The following is an 18,785-nucleotide window of genomic DNA, read 5'->3' as shown; positions in this document are numbered from 1 at the left end:
AAATATATAATGATGCTCAATATTAATTTTAAAAATAGTCTCAATTTCACAATAACTTAAGTGCAAAGTCCACACAAAAATATTAGAACAAAAGATAAATTATAAAACAATTGCAATACTAAATCTCAAGTTCTTTTAGGTATTTTTTTAGTCACCTAGAGGCACTTAGGACCGCCTAATTCACAAAACGCCGAGAATAGACACCGAGGCAAAAATTGCGGTGATAACCGACCTCCTAGCGCTTAGACGCTGCTTAGGCGGCCGCTTTTTATAACAGTGGTGGTGTTGATAGATTATGCATCAAATTAAAATTAAGCTGTCCATGCCACATTACCAAACATTTCCGGGTCAGTCATTCACAAATTAGTACTTGTGAAACATATATAAAAGGCAGCAGTGAGCCAGTGACCACAAGAACCATACACTGCATAGCTTTCCATGTGAGCGAGGCATATTATATGAAGATCAATTTTTTTCTTATAGTAAAGAAACGAAAACTCATACGTAAGATAATTTAACTTTTTTAAGTTGTGATCACGAGGAACTAGAAACTCATCGGACAAAACTTGACAGCAAATGTTATTAATGATAAACATAAAAAAAAGGAAATTGTAAATCAGGAAATATATACAAATTAATAGCCTTACATAATTCCATATCTGTTACAAGTTCCATCTCATAAAAGATAAGACTTAACAGCACTACAGCACCGAGTCACGGCCGAGTCGCAACCATTCGCGGCGGCCAACTCATCAAAACACTCGTCCGAGACCATAACCGCGTCGGCGTCCCACCACCTATCGGTCACGTCCGCGTCCGTTACGTTCCGTAACGGAGCTCCCACCTTCCTCACGTCACCGACCATCAGCCCACCCGTAACGTCGTCCTTGACGTAAACTTTATCGACGCCGCCAGAGGAGACTCCGACAATTCTCCCGATCCGCGGGCTCCACTCGGCCAGCATCGCCGGAATCCTGCTGCTCACGCGCGTGTCCCACATCCCCAATGCTACGCGACCGGAGGAGCTCGTGTCCGCCGTGAGAATAGTTGAGCAGGACGACGTGGCAGCAGCCGGGACCTGGAAGCTTCCGGCGAAGGAGTTTATCTTTTTCTGTTTGTTCATGTCGTAGACGGAGACAGCTCTACCGCTGCCGGAGTATTCGTCATTGCTGTCGTCATCGAGGTCCAAGCCTAAAGCCAAGTTGTCCCAGAGCTTCACGACGCTCTTGCCGCTGGCGAAATCAGACCAAGAGAACCGGTTTAAGTTTAAAGCTGCGAAGCTTCTGCCACGGCGGAGTCTCAAACTACGGTTCTGTCCCTTGTCAGATCCCAAGACATTAAAATCCTCGTCTCTTCTCTCGTCCTCTTCTTCTTTTTCCTCTTCCTCATCGGAATCCGACGATGCCGTGGAAACTGAATACGCGTCATCATCGTCGTCGTCGATATCAGAGAAGTCATCTTCCTCTACAACGGAGAGAGGCTGATCTGCGGATTTGTGTCTGAGTCGTTGGATGATAATAAAATTGATTCTAGTGATGATGGTGCCGAAGGAAGCTATTACGGCGAGTAGTAGAGCTCCCCATGTCCAGACACTATAGACCTTTTCGATTCCGGAAATGGATAAAGTCTGCGGCGACGGGAAAGTCGACGGGCTGGGCAAGGCGGTTACCTGAAAGTGGCTTATTCTATTCACTACTGGGATTTCCATATGAGCTTGAAGTTGGAGGCTTTGTGCTTATTTTCTAGGGAGATAGAATTGGTTGAAAGGAGGTTTGGAAAGAGTAGCACTTGGGGTTTATAAAGACAGAACAAAAAGGAAGGATGAACGAAAGGGGTAATTTTCCTAGAAAATAAAGGACTGATGTGGAAGATAACGACCGGGTCTGAAACTCGGGGAGATATTCGCTCCACGTCAGAAAAGCGCAGTCGGACGCAGCACCGGCCCACCCAGAAGAGGAGAGAAGAGAAGTGGGAGAACCCTAGTAGTGATGACTGATGAGAGGATTGAATCATTGACAAGGGAAGAAGGTAAATATGATCCTCCAATTTGTAGGGCAGCTCCAAAACCTGCGGTGGTAAGTGACTTGACGGTTGGACCATTTAGATGTTAACACGTAAACGACTGTGGCGATGTGGGGTTAAATAATACGACGTATTGCGGCGTCCACCGCCTTTAGTGGGTGATATGATTGGTGGTGGTTTAGTTAGGGTTAGGGCTGTGGTGGAATTTGCCTCTGTTGCACGACTCACCGACCAACGAATACAATTGTCCAAATATCTGAGGGTCCATTTTACAAAAATTACACAGAAAATGTAAGGTCAATAATTTTAGTATTCATGAGTGTGTGTAACTCGTGGGCATGCGCACTTGGATCCATCGATTTCACAGTGCAGGCTAAGTGAGTATTAGGTTGGAAACTTGGAATGCATCAATGTGAATCAAAATGAATGTTTGATTATGCACCGTCCCGCTGATTTTAATTTATTGTTGGTTGAGCTAATTTGGTCGATCTTAATTGGTGTTATATTGAACTCTATCGTAGAATTTTATGTTCGTTCGATCTCTATGCGTGTATGTATTTGTTGCAGTGGAGACTTTTCATGTAAAACGACAGAAGTGGGATGGGGATCAATACGAGTGTACACGCACTTTCCTTATTAGGGATAACTGCTAGAACACAATATATAGTTATATAATTGTAAGCAATATATATATGTATATATATATATATGAGTGCCTATATGAACATTATAGTGGTTCAATTATATTAGAAGGTAATTAAGAAAGTATTTGTCTGCTCCTTCATCTTATTTGGTCGATGAACCAAATGAATTGGTACGTATATCCGAGCTAGCTAGTATACATATAATGTACTAGTCACAGTCAATATGCATGCTTCTATGTTGAATTTCATTGAGCACACGTAGCTCATTGTAGCTCATTGTCTGTGTAAACACAATAACTATCCAGGCCAGTCTCATTTAGAGATCATTAAGAATTGGACTTTGACTCGTAACAAACCGAAAAAATATGAATTGACCAAATTAGGACAATTACCAACGACGACATCTTCTAGACCCAGTCTTGTAGGAGATATATTTACTCAGTTGATCCAACGGAGAAGAAGACCTAGTCATAAAGAAGGTGGATGCGAAAGTTAGTGGTTGATTTTACATATTTGTAATCATACTAAGCTAACTCAAAGTATACCTAAATAATATAGCAAAGTGTACCGTAGGTCATCGACTTACTATGGGATGTAATTACATATTATTGATTTGAGTCATCTACGCTACACATGGTGATGAACAAGACTGATGTGTATATCGTAATCTGATGTTCATATATTGGTCTAACTTGGTTTAACGCGTATCCATATTCAGAACGTTGAACTAGATTAAATGTTCTGTTGGAGATTAATTACAACGACCCAACTGATGTACGTACGTATATCCGTTGAATAGGTCATAGAAAGGCCGGAAAGCCATCACACTAGTCATTTTGACTTTAATATCAAGATATAAGAGACCAAAAATATACCTATCGAGGAGTATCACATACGTCCATAACGATCATTTGGTGCGAGCAATCCATACCAAAATCTTAAAAGAGCACGGCTTCGTTCTAGCTAGAGTTTCTTTGATTGAAAATTGAAATTGTCCAGAATAATTAAATGGATTTACTCACGCAACGTACGTATAGCAATCATTGAAATGGGCAATGAAATCTACCTATATATGATCGATCTGAATACGCATTCCATTTTGATGACATGTTCTTGATTACCGCCATCTTATTCGCAGCTCAAACGACAAAGAGATCAAGTGAATGCCAACGTTGGGTAGGTTATATATCTATCTCTCACATTATAGAATATCTGGATATAGATGTTTCCAGCTATCATATGCTCAATCATCAGTAAGCGAGCAGTTTAAGTTGACCAGCTAGCTAGTCACACTAAGTAAATTTTGTTTATATGAAACTATAGTGCTTAAATGATCGAAGTCATTGGTCGAACCAAGTACTGGAAGTAGTAGACAAGTAGAACAAACGAAGAATATATTATCTGATATTTCGGACATTAAGAGGAGTAATTGATCGTAGTGGAATTTAGGAAGCTTATTATGTAGTAACTAACTAACTATCACTAAATCGATGAAAATAAGAAACAGATCGAGTTTTCCTCACCGAGGAAAGCAATCCCTATTAATGTGTGTGGACTCAAAACTAATGCCCTAATTTTCATGATGGAGAAGATTAATGTGATTGAAACTTGAAAGTGTGTAGTCACGAATCATGAACAAAAAAAAGACGGGTCTCTATCGATCGATCGATCAAGATTCAAGACACGCATGCATGTGCTGCACGTTTCCCTTTCTCGTTATACATAACAAAGAATTAGTTGTACCAATACACCAGCACGAGGAGGTAGAATTGATTAGAAGAAACTTCATCTAACCTTCTTAATATAGTTGATTATCTAAATTTACTTGCCTGCATGTGTAGCTTGTTTATATCCTTCACACTTTTACTTTGTCACTGACACTCTTGTTTTTATATTCGGAAAAGCTCTCTTGGCTTTTACGTTTAAATTCGGGATCTATACTGATTAAATTAAGTTAAACAATTAATATGCATGTAGTTGTATAAAAATAACCATATAAGCAAAACATTGGGCATTCTGAGAAGGATAAGCATTCACAAAGTGACGAGGTTAGCAGAGGGGGAGAATAATCTTTTTTTGATTTAATTAGTAGAGGGGGAGTGCATACTCGTGTTTCTTAACTGTTTTGAGTTGAAAATCAGAAGTTGAGCAGCCTATGTACAGAAGCCAGAAGTTTAATACTTTATACAAATGGGCCTGAAAGGGGGAGAAAATCCTAAATATTAAAGCCCAATCAGATCATTTGATCATATGGCTGACAATTTATTCCGAACCGACCGAGCCGAATCAACAAATTGAATACCAATTGAATCAAATGAGTTGGTAACCCCAAGATGTTGATAACAAAGTAAGCGGGTAAGATCGTACTAATTATGTGTTGGTTAGGACGGTAGTGAACATTTTTCTAAAGTATGGTTTACACAATCTAATGTAGTTCCTTCCAATGTAGCCATGTAAAATTACTAAAATACATGTTTCATTGTTTCCATCTTAATCACAGAATATAATATTTTAGTCGATATTAAACTTTGACATTGGCATTTTAACGGTGATGATACTATTAGGACTGAGTACCGTACCAACTCTAATTGGAACGTAAAATTAAATACAATTACCGGGCACAAACCTTCATATATCAAGTTCGTAGTACTTGGTGGTACTCGATTGGTAAGGTTTGGGCCTTCGACGGGTAAGATCGTACTAATTATGTGTTGGTTAGGACGGTAGTGAACATTTTTCTAAAGTATGGTTTACACAATCTAATGTAGTTCCTTCCAATGTAGCCATGTAAAATTACTAAAATACATGTTTCATTGTTTCCATCTTAATCACAGAATATAATATTTTAGTCGATATTAAACTTTGACATTGGCATTTTAACGGTGATGATACTATTAGGACTGAGTACCGTACCAACTCTAATTGGAACGTAAAATTAAATACAATTACCGGGCACAAACCTTCATATATCAAGTTCGTAGTACTTGGTGGTACTCGATTGGTAAGGTTTGGGCCTTCGACAGCGTTTGGATTTCAGGTCAAATATATTTAAAGCCAATATGAATTTCTAACGGAAATGAAAAGAAGATCGAATATTTGAATCAAAGGTAATTTACTGTAAATCACAGACTATGAAAGTGGGGCTTTACAAGACGACATGAAAATTAATAATATCAGATAGCCTCGAAAGCCAATCTCTTACTCTTCCTCGCCGGCGGCCTTGATTGATGTATAAGTTATAGGTTTTCAAGTCGTCGCCCTCTGAAGAAATCTAAAACGACGACGATACGGGCCTCCAATGCCGGCGAGCAAGATCTAGAGGTTGACGTCATCGGAAGGACCATTGATTTGAGCTCGTTGGTGTCGACGAGTTGCTCCGCTGGTGCATTGAAGAGTGCGCCGTGGAGTGTTAGAAAAAGGAGATGTTTTTCATGGCTCAGTCATCAAATTAGGGCTTCATTAGGGTTAATTAAGCTTGCTTTGTCTGTAATACTTGCCTTATTTTCTTGCTTGTCTACTGACCTACAGTTGGGTTCCATGCGTCTCCATTTCGCTGGTCCAGTAGTACTATATATTTAGAACATTGCCCAGTATCTTTGTAACCCTACATAATTGATAATACAAACATTTTCCATTTCCTTCTTCTACAAATTTATAGTCTTTTAAGTCAACTTTTAGGCAACAGTCGGAATGCACCGTTACCTAAAGGAGCTATTTTTTGTCGTATTACGTGGCACGCTTTGAATGATTTGGACCAAAAAATTTCGCTCCACGTCTTCAAACCTTGAATGGTTTTTTTCTGTCGGCGTGACTTGTGCTAGCCGATTGGAGCGGGGTAATAACTGGGATCGAGGACAGTAAGACGAGGGGTGAGGTGTGGGGGAGAAGATTTGGCTGTGGATTTAAATCGTTTTCAGAGTAAAGTGTAAACCTAGTCCTAGGGATAGTTTCAGATGTGGAATTGCGGAAGCCATGAATTACGACTGTGGGAGACGAGTGAGTAGGTGGCGCCACCGTCCCTGTTACCGGAACCTCCTCACTTGTTACTTTTGCAAAAGCCGCTAGTGTGTCGGGATATCTTCAATTTTTCTCGACTCCACTGTGATCGGGGTCTCTATGTAAAGGTCACTAAACAAATTGCTTTGATTGTTTGGTGTAGGCAAATACGAATTCGTTTACATTGAAGATCGTTATCCTCATAGATGTGTTATAGTAATTGCATTCATGTAATGCTCTCCTCGACAACGGTATTGGTGTATTAGGTTGCTATGGGCTATGAGATTTGTATTGATAATCGACAATGTTGTTGTCCCTGTGGCTTCTGGTTTTGGCCTTGAAGATGAATAGATGATTACAAATAACTAAAGAGATCAATCAGGGGATTTTTTTTACAGGTGAATTTCTCGGTTTTCGACTAGCATTCAACTTTTAGCCTTTAGGCATCTGCATCTGAATTTGCTTTTGTCGTTTTAGGTTGATAATGACCCCTGCATATTACTTCCTGCAAACCTGCTGGTTTGCCATATCAGACTTTTAACAAGTGTAATGCTTGCATCTGATTTTTGGTATTTGAAATATACAATGGAATTAAAACTAGTAGTCACAATGTAAAATCAAACTAGAACTTCCACATTTATCAACTCCATTCGGCTATCAACAGTTGTTGTTCTATGTTGAAGTTGATCAGTTGGGAGCTGTCAAGTCGATAGCTGAATTTTCTAATCGATTGTATATCTCTGAAACAAAGCCAAGTATTGAAACTTTGTTTTACTCATCACCTTAATGTACATCATTATATCTGTTACTTGCAATATATCATCAAACCTAATTTACATTTTAATTATTATTATTGTTCTCTAAACGTCTTAACCATTCATTAGTACTATGTGCATGTGCAGTTTATTGGTACTATGTGCTTGTGTAGGCTATCATCTTCGGTAAGTGGATATTTTATTTTCTCTATTATAAGTCAACAGTTCAAATAGAAATACGATTTTAAGGGCATCCTTGGTATATTGATATGTATACTGTCAAAAGTTTACTGTGGATTTTTTGCAGGCTAATAATGAAGAACCATGGTGAATTGTCTTGTGCTTGTAATACATGTAGGTACTCTTCTGTTTAGGGGTGGGCATAAAAAACGGAAATCCCGATCCCGTCCCGAAATTCATAGGGACGGGACGGGACAGGACGGAGGTCTAAAAACGTTCGTCCCATCCCGATCCTGTCCCGTTTCATAATAGTGGGACGAGACATGGGACGAATAATTTCTATCCCGCTTCGTCTCGTCTCGTCCCACCTTTAATAAAAACTTAAAAAATTCTTATATATTTGTATCAAAATGAAACTAATTTAGGTTCTTAATAACTCCAAAATTATATCAACTCAAATAATAATAGTAAATTATAATATTTTGAACATAATATGCAGTTTTTGTTAAAATTTCATTATTGAATGTTGCTTTGTTAATAAAAAAGTAAGCCCCGTACCGTCCCATCCCGTCCCGTGCCCACCCCTACTTCTGTTAATTTAAATTGTGTTATACATACTGTTTTTCTCTACCTGTGACACAAACTGTAACTTTTAGTACCAAGAATATATACTTGTTTCTGAACATGTTATTCTCCTAATACAGAGAAACTTATAGTTGATGCCAGGGTTAAGTGAGCAAAATTGAATTAATACAGGGGGTGACAATATATAAAATTAAATCAAGCCAGTAATCAAACAATTTCTTTACATCAGTTTCTTCCAAGCCAGTAATTGTGCTTCATGGATTTATGATGTTATCAAAACTAACATGTTAATATATCAAGCGTGGATTTCAGTGACCAATTCTGTTTGCCATGGTTGAATACTTATTCCCATATACAAAGTTAACTTGATAAAAATATATGTATTCATATTTTTCATTGACTGTATCTTATTTGTTATGCAGATTTCGAAATGGAAGAAGCATAAACCAGGTCATTTGACATAATGCTAGTGTCTTGGTATTACAGGTCTAGCTCTCCACTTGTTCATGGTTTTCCAAGTGAGTTATAGCCTTATAGGTGAATAGTTTCTTCTAAAAAAAAAGAGTAATAGGTGAACAATTTTGCTAGTTGTTGTCCTAGTGTTTAACTCATTTGTGAGAGGAAAGTTTGATACACATGTTTCTCTTATTTTGGGTCCATGAGATTTCAATTTCATCTTATTGATACAATACTGTAAGCTTTTAGTTTTGGAAGTAATAAACAATTTCCTTATCAGTGTGTCAAAAATATGGCTTGCAAATTAGATATTTTCAAAATGCATGCAAGAGGCCCCGTAAGGTGCTTGCTAGGTGCATGCAATGGTCTAAATAGCGGTTATCGGCATCGTATCGGTTTTGTAAAATAAGAATATAACAGGGATATATCGAGATATATCGGATTTATCGTTTTTGTTAATTTTTAATTTAAATTTAATATATTTATAAACATATACTTCAAAATATTCAAAATATACCAAATAATATTAACTACTAAGTACTAATTGAACAAAAATAGGTGCATAAAAGATAGATTGAGATATTGATTATGCATTCATGCATTATAAACTCTCTCATCATCGGAATCAAAGTCAAACTCATATTCTCCATTATCTTCATCCTCATCTTCCGAGATAAGCTTGTGGTTGCGTTGACATGTGCTCATATTTGCGTTGAAATTCCTCAAAACGACATCGTCTCCTTAAAAAAAAAGTCACCGAAAAAAAAGTCACCGAAAAAAAAGTCGCCAAAAAAAAGTCAACAAAAAAAAATCCACCAAAATATCGGGTCAAACTCGGTTTGACCCAATATATCGCATGTTGACCGAGATATTGAGGCGATATGACATTTATCCTATCGATTTCTAAATATCACCGATATTCAGAACACTGGGTGCATGCACTACAGTAATGGTAATTATTTTTGCGTGATGGCATTTATTTATGTATGCAAGGTTTTGGATTGCAGTTTTTGATGAATTCTGGTAGCCTAGTTTTGATTGGAATAATGCAATTTGTATTAAATCATGAAATGTGAATAATGATGATGTTGAATCTGTTAGTGTATTGTGTTCTACCTGATTCTCCCTATAATTGATTTCTTTCCATATCATCTGTCACTTTAATTTTATCTTTGAAAGTATAAAAAATCAAACCTAGTAGTTGTCTAAACCTTAGTCAACCTGTTAGTAGTCCATTTACATCTATGCATATCCAAAAATTTATATTGTACAATACTCTTGATGTAGGCAACGGCTGGAATGACCAAGTTAAAATGTCAAGATAAAAGAAACTGAGACTTGTGCATATCAACAATTTGAGATCGGGTGCTATCATTTCTTCAATTGAAAGTGTATATAGAGATCAATAATTACATTATCGAGAACAACTCTTGGGTCCAAGCCGAATCTTTCAGCTATAGGTATAATTCGCTCAGTCCAGCTGCAAGCGCACTTGGTTAAGAAGAAAACATTCTTATATTGATGGTAATTGATGAAGATAATTATTGATCATACTAAGTTGCTAAGATGCTATTGAAAACAACAGTTGGTAAGGACAGAGAAAATGATACAAAGTTCCCTCAGTATCAATGTAAGCAACATTTCCATTCCCTCCATGCATGTGAGTAGGAAGCTGAAAAGTATAATACAAGCAATCAGTAAGGCTTGCTGTATAGAACATGATATTTGAATAAAACTGCAGATTTCAGTAAGGAAATATTAGGCTTGCTGCTAGATTATTATGTTAAAAAGACCAGATATATATGGGATGCAAATTTTGAAAAAGCAATAATGTCATTCCACTTCACTTGGCAAGGCATTGCAGCAGTCCAAAACCCACAATTACCACTTTTTCGGTGACCATGCTTCATATTGGAGTCTATAATTTCTCTTTAAACCAAACTGAGTATTTGTAAGATGACAGAAATTCACAGTCAACATAAACTTAACATTTCAGTACTCAAACGCCAGACTTCTAAGGAAACACCACAACAGAACTTTGCAGAATGATGACATGATTTCCAGAATGTTAAGACAATCCTAACTTGAGGCAAAGACAAACCTGTGTAGTTACGCAGAGTGTGAGCAAGCTGTGTCTGGACTTGTATGCATTTTCACAACAATCATTGATCAATCTTCACAAATTTCTGCAGCAAGATTAATAAGTTACTAGTTTAATTACCAGACCAAGGTGGACAAGAACTCACCCATGTAGGTTCAAGACCCACCAGGCCGCACGCACGGTGCGACCGTGAGAAATTACAACGATTCCAATGGAATCCGGGGACCAGGCTGTTTCAGATCAAAATCAATAATATATGGAATTTGGGATCACAACCAACTTTTAATTACTTAATATTTTTGCAAACATTCATCAATTTTAATTAAAAGAAATAAACTTTTTAATAACTAAGAGTTCCCACTTAGCAGAGTACTTTTAAAGCATGCACCTTTCTTTCTACATAACCAATATTCTCCTTCCTCCATTGAAGAAAAATATTAGAATGATGGGGGGAGCAAAAGGAAAAGGCAAAGATTGGTATGACCAAAAATTAAGATGGTGAGGTTTGAACGTTGCTTACAAGGTTAGCAAACTCTTCTTGAATGTCACAAAAGATCGAAAATGAAATAACCAAAGGCAAAAGGAAGAAGAGGAAGGACAAGTTACCTTCATACCATGCAATTGGACCCACTCCACAACAGTTCCAGTAGCCTGTGAAAGAAACTCTGCTAAAGTCTCCTCTGCAATAGACAAATTCTAGTACAGAAACACAAAGAACAATCAACAACTAGCCCAGAAACTCATCAAGGTGGTAAAAAAAAAAAGATTGAAAATCAGAGTGAAAGTGACTCTACATATGATGATTAACCCCACCACTACAGAATCACTTACCCCATCCCTTGGTGGATGCTGAATGGTGTTGACCACTTGTCACTACCGATTCACAACTTGTGTCTGTTATGGCCAGAGTTGTCTGCAACACAAAAAGAGACCCCCAACATGAACCACCGAGATTAATGCGACTAAAGATTGCATCTTTAATCAAAATTTCATCTTATCCTTGACGAAACAAAAGGAAATCTTTTTCCTGAATTTGCTCACACACATTTTGAGTCTGTTGGCGGAAGTAACTGTTTTCATAGACCAAGTGCAACACCTGTTTCTGCAACCTATCGTTTTCCTCCATCAAAAGCTTGTTCATCGCCGTCAGCTTTCTGTTCACCGTTTGCAACCTTGAAGCCTCTTTCCTCTGCTTCCCTCTACACCAATAAATGAACCAAACAAAAACATATAAACAACAAAGACCAATCACGAAGTTCTTCATGTTTTCATATAGCAATTTCGAGCACTAACCACTATCTTCTCGGCAGCCTCACAAATCTTATCAACTTTGGCCCCAGATAAATTTATACCGTGTAGAAAAATTAGAGGTGAATTCTCTATATACCTTCTTGGTGTGCATCATCAGGCCATTGCAGGTATAGATCCATGCGTCTTAAAGCTTCTTAACATCTCTGGCGTTGATTCAACAAAACCAGAGAAACTAGCAAAATCGGCCGGAAATCTGAAGATCTACTGAGACGGCGGCTCCCGATCCATCGTTAGATGCCCCTTAAATAGAGAGAGAGAGAGAGAGAGAGAGAGAGAGAGAGAGAGAGAGGAGGAGGAAAGAGAAGAAGAAATGAAATTAGGGTTGTCCGAAATGTGAGAGTAAAGGCTCCAAAATTTTGTTGTGTCTCAATTATTTGAGATCTCGCGCCTAACAAAATTTGGAGTTCCAACTTTAATTTAGCGACGGCAAACGACGCCATCGATTACTTTATTTATATTTGCATTTCACTACTTTTTAAATACAGATTTTATAATTTATATGTATTATAGTATTATACGAAACTTTCTAAAGGGGTACCAAATAATTTGCCAAAAAATCTCAAACACTTCAGGAGACAAGTTGTATAAAAAAGAATATATATAAATTTTATAATATTTATGTTCTCCCCATAGTGATGCACTAATAGATCTATAACCTTTGTTTTTACCGATATGAAGAAAAAAACTGATTAGGTTCAATTTTCTTATATATACTCTCTAATAGGTACTAAAAGCATGTGTGATGTCAAATTCATCAATTTTATATTTTTAGTACTTTCATCGCACAAAATCGTGATATGTCTACTAATGTTTAGTAACAAGTTTAATGGTTAGAGTACATTTCTAAATGAACAACATATTAAAAACATAATTTTCAAAATTCAACCGTTGGATGTTATCTTCCTAAGACAATATGACTATACTTAAAAATTGTCTCATTTTCGTCATCATATCAGTCTTCATCGATGTGGTCAACTCTAGATCAAACCTAAATCTCACACTAAAACACTAATATCTTCTTCCTCACAACTTTTTGTTGCGATCCGTCGGACGCTCACATAACTCCTAAGGTCCATATTTATCTAAGTATGCAAAAAGTTTGAAAATTTGTTGCCCCCGAGATATGGCTCTCTTAGGGAAGCATAGTTATATATATGGTTGATTGGTTTGACCGAGATGAAAAATAAAAGCTGATCGGTTTTATTTTTTAAAATGGCACTTATAAATACATATATTTACATGTATATACTCAGATATTTCAATTTTTTAATCTGAGTACTTTAGTTATACCAAATCGTGATATGTCTACTAATGTTCTATAACATTTTTATTGGTTATGGTACCTTTCTAAAATGGTTTAAATTTTCTGAAAATTTGCATGTATTCCATGGTGAGTGACGCCTCCATGTTAACATGTCTCCGATAGAGATATTGTGCTTATATGTGATCTTGTTTGAATTCTACGCAATGTGTTTTTTAATGTGATTACATACAATTTAGGTGTTAGGCGCTAAGTCATGCAAAAATACATAAGAAATCTTGCATGACTAAATGACCATTAAGGCTCTAGTTATATCGGTGTCTAAAACATGTAAATATGTGTTGAATGCGTTTTTGAGTCCTAATTTGTGATTGTTATGTGATATGGTTGTGATTGTGAAAATTTGTTAAAAGGAAGTCGATCATTGTAAATAGTAGTTAGGTTTTATTATAAGTAATAGTTAGATGAACTTTTAAATCCCTATTTTAATTGTTAACATTTCGAAGTCTAGAGTTCCTTTCAATTTCCCAGACTGAATGATCCTTACTTATTCTATACTAACGATGACATTTTACAGGATTTATTGTGAGACACTTCTGCATCCTATCACAATCCGGTCTATCATTCTAAATTGAAGCATGTGGAAGTCGATGTTCACTTCACTCGTGCACAGGTGAAGGTAGGAACATTGAAACTTCAATTTGTTTCATCCAAAAACCAGCTTGCTGATCTCTTCACTAAAGGTTATGTTCTCCTCAACATGATTCTTTATGTGCTTAGGACTAAGCATCAAGCTGAGAGGGGGTGTTAGAAAAAGGAGATGTTTTTCATTACTCTGTCATTAAATTAGGGTTTCATTAGGGTTAATTAAGCTTGCTTTGTCTGTAATGCTTGCCCTATTTTCTTGCTTGTCCTTTTTTGTTAGTGGCCTACAGAATTAGGCAATTTTTAGCTTGTTTTCATGCAATTTGGAATTAGAGGTGAGAGAAGGAGACGAAGACTTAATGTATCTGTTAGGTCAGGTGTAAAGTGAGTATATTATTTCAAAAACATTGGAATGTGTATTAAGAATTGAATTAGACAATTTTAGCTTGTTTTCATGCAATTGGTCAATCCCCATTAAAATATTGGAACCTAATCTATCAAATTTGTTGTCATATATTTGTGTGTGTGAATTATGGATTCTTCAGCAAATCTGAGCTCTTGAATATGAATGAGTCATTTCCATGCTTAGCCCGGCGAATCTGTCCATTATATCAGGTACATTCTGCTGTTGCGTACCGTTACATTCCCACAACAGTTTCTCGCTCAAATCCAGTTCCTTTTATAAAAAGGTTGCCTTCTTTTCCAATCACGCAGCCATGAATACGTATAGAAACCAAGATCTCCTTCTTAAATCTTAAATGACCCAAGATACTCGCTTGATATAAACCTTCATTCACATTTGTCCAAAGTTTCAAATACTGTTGTTGTGAACCTGGTAAGGTGTGAACATGACAACCGGGCCAGTATTCCATATGCGATATCTGATATTCAATCATTCTAGCTAGCCAAAAATAAAAGGCCAAGAATTCAATACCATGTATTCTTCCAGAACTGAATGCTCATACTACCTATAAAACTAGAGAAACCACCCTCATCACATCTGAATTCAGTGGAGAAATTAACTTAATGGGCAGCATGATCCGAATATATGAGTTGTGTTCACTGCTGCTTGTTCTTCTTTTCCCTGTGATTCATGGTTGGGGAATCGAGGGTCACACTACTGTGTGTAGAATTGCTCAGGTACTTCATGTTGCTTTCTTCTCTTCTGTGTGTGTGGCTACAGCAAGCCTTCGAGGCTTCGATTATATATTTTGTTGGTGTTACTTCCATATAGTCTAGGTTGAGCGACGCGGCAGCTGATGCTGTGAAGCAATTGCTTCCGGAGTATGCAGAAAATGACTTGGGGAGTGTCTGCATATGGGCCGATCATGTCAAGTTTCGGTATCACTGGTCATCTGCCCTTCACTACATTGACACTCCTGACAACCTCTGCACCTATGAGTACAATAGTAAGTCTATCAAAATTCGCATATCAAAATTTCTAGGATGTACTAATATGAGTTTCTTCAGGGGATTGCAAAGACGAAAATGGAGAAAAGGGGCGGTGTGTTGCAGGGGCCATAAACAATTACACCACCCAGCTTCTCACTTACAGCTCCAGCTCTTCCAAGTCGGAATGTAAATTCTTCTACTCTCCAATTTGATGATCATTAGTATCTTTCATTACTGTAACATGCTGCTCCGATATCCTCAGATAACCTCACTGAAGCACTGCTATTCCTTTCCCATTTTTACGGAGATATCCATCAGGTACTAATACTATATATTGCACGAAGTCTATAATCGATACTTGACCATATGTAGACAAGGATTTGTTACAGTGTGAGTCCTATATATGACCATATAAGCCATTTGTTACCTTCTTTCAGCCTCTGCATGTTGGTTTCACTTCAGACAGGGGAGGGAATACCATCGATGTTCACTGGTACACTAGGCAGCAAAATCTTCACCATGTGAGTCTGCCTTGTACCAACTTCAATTCCCATCTTTGTACTTCATCCTTAACTTCAACCCAAGATTGTTAAAATTCACATGGAGTTTTGATATGTGTAATGGATGCAGATATGGGATAGCAACATAATTGAAACAGCAGAAGAGAGGTTCTACGATAATAATCTGGATGAACTGGTTGATGCAATTAAACAGAACATTACGGTACTGTCTTAGCCTTTGGGAATGTTCATTGAAGGTGCATCCATCTAAATATTTCATTATTGGCTGTCTAATTCATTTTTGCAACAGACTGAATGGGCAGACGATGTTAAGGCTTGGGAGACCTGCAGTTTGAACAAGACAGCGTGTCCAGATGTGTATGTATCATAATTCATAAGCACACAGTGAAAACTATCTTAGCTGTAAGAAAATATATGCAAATTAACTTCATTACACTGTATTTTTCTGTTGGTATCTGCAGATATGCATCTGAAGGTATCAAAGCTGCTTGTGATTGGGCTTACAAGGGTGTGGATGAAGGCTCAGTGCTACAAGGTACTTCTATTAGCAGTAGATTTTTGAGTTCATAAATCAATTAGTTAATAACTTATTTCTTTTGTTCCTTGAAAAGTGTTATAACAACTTATCTTGAACTGCAGATCCATACTTCCTCTCCCGGATACCTATCGTCAATGCGCGGTTGGCTCAAGGTGGAGTCCGGTTAGCAGCCGCTCTCAACAGAGTATTCGGTTGACATTCCCTTCGGTTGCCTGGAAAATTCTCCAAATTGAAAACTTAAAAGCACTGAAGGATTTTATGTATCGAACTATTGATCTTTAAACTATGGAGCAATTGGTTCCAGAATCACTCTTTTCAAATTCTAGTGGTTGTCCTTAATTCACAGATGTGTACAGAATGCACACAGTATAAAATCTCATACAAGTCCCAGGGTTACCTTTCTGCTAGCAGGATTCATATTTAACATGAAATATGAACTATATACTAAGAAACTCAACAACTAATAGGATATCACCAGTACTACTCTGTCAAAATAGTTTCTTCATTACATTGCCATCATTCACTTGACATTAACTAGAAGCTAGAATTCAACAACCACTAGGATTTCACCACTACTCTGTCAAAAGGAAACACAGAGTTTCATTACATTGCCATCATTCACTTGATATTAATTATAAGCTAGAATTTAAGTCACAACACATTTGATATCACTTTACATTCTTCTGATGCAAAATATGTACATGCTAGATTCTGGAATCTAGTCACATCAAACAACCTGCGGTTTCTTCACAACAAGAACAGGGCACTTTGCATGCTGAACGCAGTAGTTGCTAACACTCCCAATGATAGCCCTGAATCGGCAAAACAAAAATCATTAGACCCTAAGCGAACACGAACAACAATCTAAACCAGCACAGATTAAAGAAAAATGAAACTAATTACCTTTTGATTTTTCCAAGTCCACGCGCGCCAAGAACTAGCATACTGACATTGTGTTTAAGAACTGCAGCACATATGGCTGTTTTAGCATCCCCTATCTCTGTAACTGTCTTCGCAGTCACCTGTTGATAAGTAAAAACGATGATGAACTTTGAACTTGATATATCTTGGACATGTGGTTGTGTCTTAAACTTGTTATGTAACTGCAACCATCCATCCCCAAGTACAGTACTATTTGTAAAATTTAAGCACTAAACTCTCAACAAGAATAAATTCTACAATAAGCCTAGTGATATTATAATTGGTAAAAGCCTAACTGTAAGAGGCTAAGAAAACTATACACTATATCCTAATGAAGAAGAGCCTTAAACGAAACAATGATTAGTTATACGAAATATGAAGGACTTAATAAAAGTGGAATTTTGAGAATCATACTACCAATCTACCAACAAGTACACCATTCAAATTGCAGTCAAAAACTCAAAATAACATTCTGCATTTCTGCTATCAAGTAATCAATTAATAGATAAAATACCCCATGACTAGCACATATGTCTTTAGCTCTCTCCAACAAAGCCGTTGTAAGCTTCCTATGATTTTCCTGCATATTGTTGGTAAACTCCGTAGCTGAAATGAACAACATATACACAAATTGTGAGAAACAAAATCAACAACACTCCTCTGGATACTCGTTTAGCATGAAAAGTTTAAACAACTTAACTGGGAGGGCAATACATGCGAGCAGAGCCGAGAGCCGCCGCAAATGTGAGGTTGTTGGCCGGAGGAGGCTGCGCCATGAAGATGAGCAGCGGCTTCTGAGCAGTTATAGACTCTTTGAGGTTGTCAATAACCCACATGAGGGCATAGTGACTGCACTCACTTTCATCAACTGCCACCATAACTGGCTTCTCAGCAATCTCAGCTCCTCCATTTTCTACTACCTCGCCCATTTTTGTTTCTGATTTTAAGATTTCAAAGAGATACACTATACCAAAGAGCACCACACTTGTGAGTTATATAGGGCTTCAGTTTCAGGCAAAAGCTGCTGTTTTGTAAAAAAGTAGTTGAAGATACAGAGGGCGGTCATAACCGTCAGTCAAACACCAAATCTGGGCCCCCGAACAAGAGGAATCGGATAAGTTTTATCCAATTTCTTCGTCTACTTTCCGATGACGATCATAGTTTACCAGCTGACTAAATCATAAATTATGTACACTGAGGCCCCATCATCATCCTGTACTGGATAATTTTGCGTGTAGATATTTCTCTCAATTTTATATTCGTTGGATTATTATCTTTATTTTCTTAAGAAAGGAAACCAATCTCCATAGCTGACACTTGAGCGTTGTATCAATTGTCTTGTATGTTTGGTGGAGAAACATAGGATGAGCTTGCCAACTAGTTGCAAAGTTTCATGGCAGCGTCCATGTCTACCATAATCCAAAGTTATCCATTCTAGTCCAGATAGGAACCCTTGC

At 37.4% G+C, this 18,785-nt stretch overlaps 3 protein-coding genes and 1 long non-coding RNA gene across 7 annotated transcripts; 1 reads left to right on the top strand and 3 right to left on the bottom strand.

Annotated features, from left to right (window-relative positions):
• Positions 1-628: 628 nt before the first annotated feature.
• Positions 629-1,848, bottom strand: LOC126791970 (uncharacterized). The gene has a single exon (XM_050518477.1). The coding sequence runs from the start codon at positions 1,706-1,708 to the stop codon at positions 677-679; it is 1,032 nt and encodes a 343-aa protein (XP_050374434.1). The 5' UTR covers positions 1,709-1,848; the 3' UTR covers positions 629-676.
• An 8,049-nt stretch (positions 1,849-9,897) lies between these two features.
• Positions 9,898-12,373, bottom strand: LOC126792000 (uncharacterized). Of its 4 annotated transcripts, none has more exons than XR_007671900.1 (7): positions 12,127-12,373; positions 11,785-11,938; positions 11,571-11,652; positions 11,346-11,435; positions 10,740-10,824; positions 10,249-10,310; positions 9,898-10,118 (listed from the first exon to the last, which is right to left on the bottom strand). It is a non-coding gene; the product is annotated as an uncharacterized LOC126792000 (long non-coding RNA). The 4 variants fall into 4 exon arrangements; XR_007671898.1 differs by having other exon boundaries at positions 12,033-12,143; XR_007671899.1 differs by having other exon boundaries at positions 11,346-11,419; positions 12,033-12,143.
• Positions 12,374-14,948: 2,575 nt separating this feature from the next.
• LOC126791999 (endonuclease 2) lies at positions 14,949-16,728 on the top strand. Its single transcript, XM_050518511.1, has 9 exons — positions 14,949-15,096; positions 15,191-15,365; positions 15,427-15,534; positions 15,611-15,666; positions 15,786-15,869; positions 15,979-16,071; positions 16,159-16,226; positions 16,331-16,404; positions 16,509-16,728. The coding sequence occupies exons 1-9, from the start codon at positions 14,983-14,985 to the stop codon at positions 16,601-16,603; spliced, it is 867 nt and encodes a 288-aa protein (XP_050374468.1). The 5' UTR covers positions 14,949-14,982; the 3' UTR covers positions 16,604-16,728.
• Positions 16,729-16,862: 134 nt separating this feature from the next.
• LOC126791990 (universal stress protein A-like protein) lies at positions 16,863-18,296 on the bottom strand. Its single transcript, XM_050518500.1, has 4 exons — positions 18,029-18,296; positions 17,843-17,934; positions 17,311-17,429; positions 16,863-17,219 (listed from the first exon to the last, which is right to left on the bottom strand). The coding sequence occupies exons 1-4, from the start codon at positions 18,255-18,257 to the stop codon at positions 17,135-17,137; spliced, it is 525 nt and encodes a 174-aa protein (XP_050374457.1). The 5' UTR covers positions 18,258-18,296; the 3' UTR covers positions 16,863-17,134.
• Between the last annotated feature and the right edge of the window lie 489 nt (positions 18,297-18,785).

This window comes from Argentina anserina, chromosome 4 (assembly GCF_933775445.1).
Source record: "Argentina anserina chromosome 4, drPotAnse1.1, whole genome shotgun sequence".
Taxonomy (NCBI): Eukaryota; Viridiplantae; Streptophyta; class Magnoliopsida; order Rosales; family Rosaceae; genus Argentina; species Argentina anserina.
The sequence above is the reverse complement of the archived record's forward strand: the minus strand, read 5'-3'. Positions and strand labels throughout refer to the sequence as shown.